Genomic DNA, 10,077 nt, shown 5'->3' with positions numbered 1-10,077 from the left:
CCATTACTCACACCATACCTTCACATGATTCATATTAGAGACACATTTCCTTTGCCCTAGTCTCTTTCTGATTTTCTGCATAGCAACAGGGACATTTGATAGACAAGCCTGACTTCTCCCCTCTCTGGGCCCCATGGCCCATGTGGGGAAGGAAGTGCAGCTGCTAACACAAAAGGAGACATTCTAATAAGAGTTCAACAGTTCAATCATATATGCATATTCTGCAGATAAGACATCTTAATTATCTATGTTACTTAGCCAATTCTGATTCTCCTACCACAGTACCCCAGAGAATGAAAGGGGTTCTTCAACGAAAAGTCCACAACATTTTTGGCAGCTTTGGCCATTCTACCATTCTGGCGGAGAAAACTGCACACTCTCGCTGGTAGCTAGCTAGCTACTGAAGTTATAGCAAGCAAATTTAAATAAATTGCACTCTGGACACAAAAATAAAGTTATAAAATCAAAATACGTCCTCCGTCTCCTGTCATTTGAAAAAACTAATTTAAATTGAATAGTATCCCAAAAATGCTCAACACTTTTCACTCGTAATCTCTATCCAACAATGTCACCAAGCTTTTCATTACATAGAACCCCCATAATGCTCTGTGGCAATATCCCAGTACAACTCATTAGATTCATTATCTGATCGTAATTCTAATATTGGATGGACAGCATGTCAGTTCATACTGCAAAGGCTTTGATTGGTTGGAGGATGTCCTCCAGAAGTGGTCATAATTACCATGTATGTCTATTGAAGGGGGTGAGGCCTATGAACCTCCTAGGTTTTGTATTGAAGTCAATTGTTACGTACGCCTCTTGGAGGGAACGCAACACCCTGCTACACTCAACTCCACGTGGAGTGAAAGAGGTATGTGATTGTAGGTATGGGTAAGGATGACAGACAGAGAATATTATCATTTACAGGGAATTTATTTCCTTAACACAGTAATTGTGGGGAAAAGGGGCTGGAGGTGCTGCGGCTAGTTCTTGCTGTCACTTGTCCTTGGCAGGCAGCCAGTCTTCGAAGAGGGGCTTAAATTTGACTTAAGCTGGTTATCGTCTTGTCGCCTCCGTTTTGGAACATGGCCAAAAGCAGACTAAAGAGGGGAGGAGGCAGGATGAAAAAGCAAAAACAAAGGTTAATTAATTTTCAATAACATGCACCTGGTTTAGTTAAAAAGTTATTTCACCACATCAAGGTACAAGCCTCAAATTTTAATTAAGCACTTATTTTTTCAGTTGGTCTCCAACCTGCTGTGTAATGGGCTCTGGGACACTTCTGCCATATTACTTACACAAATCTAGAACCTCCAGATATGTCAACCCTAACTAGAAACCAATGTCCAATTCCAAACCAACCCTGGCCTAGTTTGAATTGGAATTGGACACAAAAGAGTAATGGCTAGTGATAAGGGATAAGAACCAGTAAGGAAGTGGGCAACTGAACAGTTAATTAAAAAGTTTGCTTGCGATAAATACATTTACTACACAAATGTAAACATTCACATCCAATTCGAGCAAGTTTAAAATATTTACCAGAAAGCAGACTCATTCAGCTCACAGACAATATACAAATGGGAAAATATAAAATGATGTACGTGCTTACAAACAATACCTGCAATACAAGACAGTTACATGTGCAATATACTTACAAACCAATTGACTAACAACAACTTACTTTCACACAGCCAATGTCTGCAAGAAAACACACTATACAAATGTAAAAACATTAGTACAACATTTAGGTTATGTACAGTAACTTACAATTTACAACAAGAAGTCATGTAATAAAACACCTAAAGTCTTGAGGGGTCCACCCCTAACATTTAATGTGTTCGAGAGAAGATTGCTTTATTCTTCAAAGTCTCTATGTAATACAGTATGCATTTGTAAGAATACTGACAAATACACAGTCTGTAGTATTGAGCTCTGCTGTGCAAAAAAATATATATAATCAACCATTACAAAACAACTTATCAATGTAAAATTTAAATTGTGACACTTACCACCGATCATGTGCCGTGGTGGAATAACTTTGATGGTTCTTCAACTCCGGCCCCACGGGCTTCAACCTTATTGTGTAAAGGTGTACCCTGAGGAAAAGCATGGCTCATGGCGACCCAACTTCCAGTTTCAGGCAACGTCTCTTCTGTCTGAGGTCACCTCAGATTCAGTCAGTTGTGATGAACCAGGCGGTTGTCAACTACATAATAAACATTCCGTCTCATTTCTACATAGTTTCACAATACTTTATTCATTAATATACTCTGCTCATTGACCCAGTGCCCTGGGATGTTATTGCATTGGTGGAACGAGTCTCAGAGGGTTGCAGGAGTGGCACCACCACCACAAATCACTTCACAGACAGGTTTACTCCTACACTGTTAGTGTCACGTAGAACAAGTTAACTTTCAATTACGAAATAGCTTCGGTATGGAATTGAAGGAGGGAATCGAAGACAATACAATTGCATTAACATTAAAGGAACTTTCGTCATAAACAGAAAACACCACCCAGACAAACATCATAAAATATGGCTTATCCTGAGATATGACTCCTTGAGAGACCATAAACAGTGGTCGATTTTTGTAAGCAAATCAAAAAATAACTTAAACATCTATTGATAACATAAAAGGGACAATCTGTGATAGCTACTGTACATACATTTTTGGACTTTTAAATGAATGACATACAAATTGTTTCTTGAAGAATATAACGCATGCCTCATTTGCTTAGTTCAACTGTCCTCTCCCATCAGAACCAAAAATAGAAGCTTTTTGCTCAAACTTCACTTGCCACCCAGTGTCATATGGTAATAACACTGTCATGACCCCATACATTTATACTTGTTGTGGCATACTGTAGAGAGTGTTATTCTATGGCTGACAATGAGACCTAAATAAGAGTGCAATTTCCTTTGGTTTGAAAGTCGGCTTCTTACACCCTTCGTCGTTGTTGTGAATTCTTTACAGTCACGTTTTTTTAGGACACTGTCATGATGCTTGATGGCCATCCTGTCACTTTACTTGGACTAAGAAAATTCCCTTTAATGACCATGTCAAGAAGCATTATGACCATCATAATTATATAAGCCAGATACGCTTTACATGCCCTTATATCAGTCAAAAAAAAGAGGGTGCCTTGTCCTGCTCTTGAAAATCTGCTCCTACATTCATCCCAGTCATCAGCAACAGAGCATTGGGGTATGGGCATGTGTGTCATCAATGTGTGCATAATCACAATGATAATTTAATATGGTCAATTAAAAATATATATACAGTGTGTGCATATATATGCGTGTGTCTGCATATATATATTAGCATAAACATACTGTTGACATGTAGGCTATGGTGTAATGGAATGTTTTGTCTGGTGTGGTAGGTTTTGTTGGTTTTGACACTCTTATGTAGGTGTCGTAAGCCATAAAGTAGGCTTTGTGTGTTTTTACACTCTTATGTAGGTGTCATAACCAGCGATAAAATAACTCAATATAAGTCACAACAAGTTTAAATATATGTCATGACAGTGTTATGACCATATCATAAACGTTATGACAGGTTGTCAGCTGTTATGACATATTATGAAATGGACATGACTGTGTCACTGGGTGTCAAGTAAAATGTTACTGCTTTTTTTGTGCCATTATTTATAAACAAACACTGTATACCCTCAACATGGTTAAATGCATCATTTTGAGCACCTGGAGAGGATGGAATGGAGAGGAGAGGGATGGTCGCTGAGATCAGAGATTACGTTTATGGTGTCTGAGAAATGTCTTGTTTTCACCCAGAGGTAAGTGTTGCCTGGCACCAATTCAGGAGAGCTGCAGTGGTCGGGTAATGTGAGGTAGTGAGGGGAAGGCAGAGCGTTGACATGGCCACGCGAGGCCTGCATGGACATGACGTTCCCCATCACGATGGATCGCGTATTCTTCTTCACAGACACACTCTCCACTGTCCCTAGCAGAACTGGACACACACACTTCAGATCAGCGTTGTGCTTCCCTTAAAAGTAGATTCAATTGCTTCCTAAAGGTTCTTGCTAAAGGCCGAAGTATTGAGTCATGTTTCCTTTCATCCTGTGCTTCAAACTGGAGGGCTTACCTTTGTTGTCACACAACTTTTCCGTCTTCAGGTCCCCCAGTGGTAGAATCCTAAGTCCTGAGGATAAATGAACAACATTCTAATCAAATGGGCTAAGGCAGAGACAGAATCCAGACAGGGACCTATCAAAACACACCCAAATGGGAGTCAGGTTCGGAGTATATCCTCTTCCCACTGACCTGGAGTCATGTTCATGCTGGTGGTGTTTCGTTCAGTCCTTGGGTGCAGGACCCCCGCGCAGCAAGACCACAGGGAGGAGTTGGGGTAGCGGTGCCCACAGCAGGTGAACCCTGGCTGGGTAGGGTAGAGCAGGTCTAGTCCTGGGGCGGAGCAGCAGGTGGAGCCGGCCTCCATTAGGACATTCCCACAGCACTGGGCATCCTCTGGGAGCCTGTCCTGAACCTGCAGGTCGTACAGAGTCCCTGCACAGCACTTCATCTGGCCACTGCTGGGGCCGTAGGCCTTCCCTCCGCAGCAGGACATGTTCCCCAACCTGCGGTGTCTGTGCAGAGAAAGATATTTGACCTCCCAATACCAAAAGAGCCCATATCTCTCAGATTTTGGTGCCTATTGTGCTGTCATGTTGGGTGAACTCAGAGCCATGTGTAATGATGATTAATTATAATTGATTGGATTTGACCCATTCTATTTCAATGAATAGCAAGGAAATGGAATATGGAGAGTTCAAGCTATAAGAATTATGATTTGTATCTCATTGATTACTCGAATCAACAGATTGAACAATGAAGAGAGAGGACCAATGGGGTGCATTCATGGATGCCATGGGAGCCAGCCTTCCACAAAAAAATGTAACAAGAAAAAAAAGAAAAAACATAATGTCTCTCTCATGTCTGTGTTTTCTTCTTTTTCCTTCAATACACAAGAGGATGTACAGTGGGCCAAAAAAAGTATTTAGTCAGCCACGAACTGTGCAAGTTCTCCCACTTAAGAAGATGAGAGAGGCCTGTAATTTGCATCATAGGTACACTTCAATTATGACAGACAAAATGAGAAAAAAAAAATCCAGAAAATCACATTGTAGGATTTTTAATGAATTTATATGCAAATTATGGCGGAAAATAAGTATTTGGCCAATAACAAAAGTTTCTCATTATTTTGTTATATACCCTTTGTTGGCAATGACAGAGGTCAAACTTTTTCTGTAAGTCTTCACAAGGTTTTCACACACTGTTGCTGGTATTTTGGCACATTCCTCCATGAAGATATCCTCTAGAGCAGTGATGTTTTGGGGCTGTTGCTGGGCAACACAGACTTTCAACTCCCTCCAAAGATTTTCTATGGGATAGAGATCTGGAGACTGGCTAGGCCACTCCAGGACCTTGAAATGCTTCTTACGAAGCCACTCCTTCATTGCCCGGGCGGTGTGTTTGGGATCATTGTCATGCTGAAAGACCCAGCCACGTTTCATCTTCAATGCCCTTGCTGATGGAAGGAGGTTTTCACTCAAAATCTCATGATACATGGCCCCATTCAATCTTTCCTTTACACGGATCAGTCGTCCTGGTCCCTTTGCAGAAAAACAGCCCCAAAGCATGATGTTTCCACCCCCATGCTTCACAGTAGGTATGGTGTTCTTTGGATGCAACTCAGCATTCTTTGTCCTCCAAACACAACGAGTTGAGTTTTTACCAAAAAGTTATATTTTGGTTTCATCTGACCATATGACATTCTCCCAATCTTCTTCTGGATCATCCAAATGCTTTCTAGCAAACTTCAGACGGGCCTGGACATGTACTGGCTTAAGCAGGGGGACATGTCTGGCACTGCAGGATTTGAGTCCCTGGCGGCGTAGTGTGTTACCGATGGTAGGCTTTGTTACTTTGGTCCCAGCTCTCTGCAGGTCATTCACTAGGTCCCCCCGTGTGGTTCTGGGATTTTTGCTCACTGTTCTTGTGATAATTTTGACCCCACGGGGTGAGATCTTACGTGGAGCCCCAGATCGAGGGAGATTATCAGTGGTCTTGTATGTCTTCCATTTCCTAATAATTGCTCCCACAGTTGATTTCTTCAAACCAAGCTGCTTACCTATTGCAGATTCAGTCTTCCCAGCCTGGTGCAGGTCTACAATTTTGTTTCTGGTGTCCTTTGACAGCTCTTTGGTCTTGGCCATAGTGGAGTTTGGAGTGTGACTGTTTGAGGATGTGAACAGGTGTCTTTTATACTGATAACAAGTTCAAACAGGTGCCATTAATACAGGTAACGAGTGGAGGACAGAGGAGCCTCTTAAAGAAGTTACAGGTCTGTGAGAGCCAGAAATCTTGCTTGTTTGTAGGTGACCAAATAATTATTTTCCACCATAATTTGCAAAAAAAATCATAAAAAATCCTGCAATGTGATTTTCCGGATTTTTTTCTCATTTTGTCTGTCATAGTTGAAGTGTACCTATGATGAACATTACAGGCCTCTCATCTTTTTAAGTGGAAGAACTTGCACAATTGGTGGCTGACTAAATACTTTTTTGCCCCACTGTATATACAGTGCTTTGCAAAAGCATTCATCCCCTTTGTGTTTTTCCTATTTTGCTGCATTACAACCTGTAATTTAAATGGATTTTTATTTGGATTTCAAGTAATGGACATACTCAAAATAGTTCAAATTGGTGAAGTGAAAAAAATTACATTTTCAAAAGAATTATGTATATATATAAAAAAAAGAAGGAAAAGTGGTGCGTGCATATGTATTCACCCCCCTTGCTATGAAGCCCTTATATAAGATCTGGTGCAACCAATTACCTTCAGAAGTCACATCTTTGTTAAACAAAGTCCACCAGTGTGCATTCTAAGTGTCATATGATCTATCACATGATCTCAGTATACATACACCTGTTCTGAAAGTCCCCAGAGTCTGCAACACCACTAAGCAACGGGCACCACCAAGCAAATGGCACCATGAAGACCAAGGAGCTCTCCAAGCAGGTCAGGGACAAAGTTGTGGATAAGTATAGATCAGGGTTGGGCTAGAAAAAAAATATCTGAAACTTTGAACATCCCACAGAGCTCCATTAAATCCATTATTTAAAAATGGAAAGAATATGGCACCCCAAAAAACCTGCCAAGAGAGGGCCGCCCACCAAAACTCACAGAGGCAAGGAGGGCATTAATCAGAAAGGCAACAAAGAGACCAAAGATAACCCTGAAGGTGCTACAAAGCTCCACAACGGAGATTGGAGTGTCTGTCCATAGGACCACTTTAAGCCGAACATTCCACAGAGCTGGGATTTATGGAAGAGCGACCAGAGAAAAGACATTGCTTAAAGAAAAAAATAATCAAACACATTTGTTGTTCGCCAAAAGGCATGTGGGAGACTCCCAAAACATATAGAAGAAGGTACTCTGGTCAGATAAGACTAAATTGTAGCTTTTTGGACATCAAGGAAAATGCTATGTCTGGAGCAAACCAAACACCTCTCATCACCCCGAGAACACCACCCCCACAGTGAAGCATTGTGGTGGCAGCATCATGCTGTGGGGATGTTTTTAACTGGCAGGGACTGGGAAACTGGTCAGACTTGAAGGAATGATGGATGGTGCTAAATATAGGGAAATTCTTGAGGTTAACCTGTTTCAGTCTTCCAGAGATTTGAATCTGGGATGGAGGTTCACCTTCCAGCAGGGCAATAACCCTAAGCATAATTGAGAATCTGTGGTATGACTTAAAGATTGCTGTACACCAGCTTCAAGGAGCTGGAGCAGATTTGCCTTGAAGAATGGGCAGAAATCCCAGTGGCTAGATGTGCCAAGCTTATTTTTTATTTTACCTTTATTTAACTAGGCAAGTCAGTTAAGAACAAATTCTTATTTTCAATGACGGCCTAGGAACAGTGGGTTAACTGCCTGTTCAGGGCAGAACGACAGATTTGATTTGCATCATGCTGTGGGTGTAACGGTTTTCTAATGGAGAAGGAGAGTCGGACCAAACTGCAGCGTGTAGATTTCGATCCATGTTTAATAAAACAACGTAACATGAATCAAAATATAAACTCAACAAAACAATAAACGTAATGAAAACCGAAACAGCCTAAAATGGTGCAAACTAACACAGACTCAGGACATCAAGACACTAAGGACAATCACCCACAATACAACCAAAGAATATGGCTGCCTAAATATGGTTCCCAATCAGAGACAACGGTAAACACCTGCCTCTGATTGAGAACCACTTCAGACAGCCATAGACTCTCCTAGAACACCCCACTAAGCTACAATCCCACTATACATACACACCAAAATCCCAAGACAAAACACACCACAATACAAAAACTCTATGCCACACCCTGGCCTGACCCAATACATGAAGAAAACACAAAATACTTAGACCAGGGCGTGACAGAACCCCCCCCCCCTAAGGTGCGGACTCCCGAACACACCTCAAAACAAATAGGGAGGGTCCGGGTGGGCGTCTGTCCATGGTGGCGGTTCCGGCGCGGGACGTGGACCCCACTCAATTACTGTCTTAGTCCCTCTTCCTCGCGTCCCTGGATAGTCCACCCTCGCCGCCGACCATGGCCTAGTAGTCCTCACCCAGAACCCCACTGGACTGAAGAGCAGATCAGGACTGAGGGGAAGCTCGGGATTGAGAGGAAGCTCGAGAGTGAGAGAAAGCTCGAGAGTGAGAGAAAGCTCGAGAGTGAGAGGAAGCTCAGGAGCGAGAGGAAGCTCAGGAGCGAGAGGAAGCTCAGGAGCGAGAGGAAGCTCAGGAGCGAGAGGAAGCTCAGGAGCGAGAGGAAGCTCAGGAGCGAGAGGAAGCTCAGGAGCGAGAGGAAGCTCAGGAGCGAGAGGAAGCTCAGGCAGGTAGATGGATCTACCAGATCCTGGCTGGCTGGTGGTTCCGGCAGATCCTGGCTGACTGGCAGATCCTGGCTGACTGGCGGATCCTGGCTGACTAGCGGTTCTGGCAGATCCTGGCTGACTGGCGGATCCTGGCTGACTGGCGGATCCTGGCTGACTGGCGGATCTGGCAGATCCTGGCTGACTGGCGGATCCTGGCTGACTGGCGGATCTGGCAGATCCTGGCTGACTGGCACCTGGCGGATCCTGGCAGACTGGCGGATCCTTGCTGACTGGCGGATCCTGGCTGAATGGCGGATCTAACTGATCCTGGCAGACTGGCGGCACTGGTGGCGCTGGGCAGACTGGCGGCGCTGGGCAGACTGGTAGCTCAGGCGGCGCTGGGCAGATGGGTAGCTCAGGCGGCGCTGGGCAGACTGGCGGCGCTGGGCAGACTGGGGGCACTGGGCAGACTGGGGGCACTGGGCAGACTGGGGGCACTGGGCAGACTGGGGGCACTGGCGGCGCTGGGCAGACTGGCGGCGCTGGGCAGACTGGGGGCACTGGCGGCGCTGGGCAGACTGACAGCTCTGGATGCTTCATGCAGGCTGACAGCTCTGGCTGCGCTGAACAGAGGAGTACTGGTGCCTCTGGAATGAGGGGCTCTGGCGCCTCTGGCATGAGGGGCGGTAGCTCTGACAGCGCCGGACAGGCGGGAAGCTCCGGCAGCGGCGCCGGACAGGCGGGAGGCTCCGGCAGCGGCGCCGGACAGGCGGGAGGCTCCGGCAGCGGCGAGGCGGGACGCTCCGGCAGCGGCGCCGGACAGGCGGGAGGCTCCGGCAGCTGCGCCGGACAGGCGGGAGGCTCCGGCAGCTGCGCCGGACAGGCGGGAGGCTCCGGCAGCTGCGCCGGACAGGCGGGAGGCTCCGGCAGCGGACAGGCGGGAGGCTCCGGCAGCGGCGCCGGACAGGCGGGAGGCTCCGGCAGCTGCGCCGGACAGGCGGGAGGCTCCGGCAGCGGCGCCGGACAGGCGGGACGCTCCGGCAGCGCTGGACAGGCGGGACACACTGTAGGCCTGATGCGTGGTGCTGGCACTGGTGGTAATGAACCGAGGACACGCACAGGAAGCCTGGTGCGGGGAGCTGCTACCGGAGGGCTGGGGTGTGGAGGTGGTACTGGATAGA

The 10,077-nt window shown here is 45.5% G+C and overlaps 1 protein-coding gene across 1 annotated transcript in view; it reads right to left on the bottom strand.

Annotated features, from left to right (window-relative positions):
- Window positions 1-2,238: 2,238 nt before the first annotated feature.
- The window catches only part of LOC115142120 (uncharacterized), a 17,234-nt gene continuing 9,395 nt past the window's right edge, over window positions 2,239-10,077 (bottom strand). The window contains exons 11-13 of the mRNA XM_029681591.2: window positions 4,286-4,608; window positions 4,107-4,163; window positions 2,239-3,971 (exon numbers count right to left, since the gene is read on the bottom strand). Coding sequence (XP_029537451.1) covers window positions 3,691-3,971; window positions 4,107-4,163; window positions 4,286-4,608 — 661 coding nt within the window. The 3' untranslated portion in view covers window positions 2,239-3,690. The remainder of the gene's footprint in view (window positions 3,972-4,106; window positions 4,164-4,285; window positions 4,609-10,077) is intronic.

The sequence above is a fragment of the Oncorhynchus nerka genome, linkage group LG14 (genome assembly GCF_034236695.1).
Source record: "Oncorhynchus nerka isolate Pitt River linkage group LG14, Oner_Uvic_2.0, whole genome shotgun sequence".
NCBI lineage: Eukaryota > Metazoa > Chordata > Actinopteri > Salmoniformes > Salmonidae > Oncorhynchus > Oncorhynchus nerka.
Note: the sequence above shows the minus strand (reverse complement) of the source record. Positions and strands in the feature narration are given on the sequence as shown.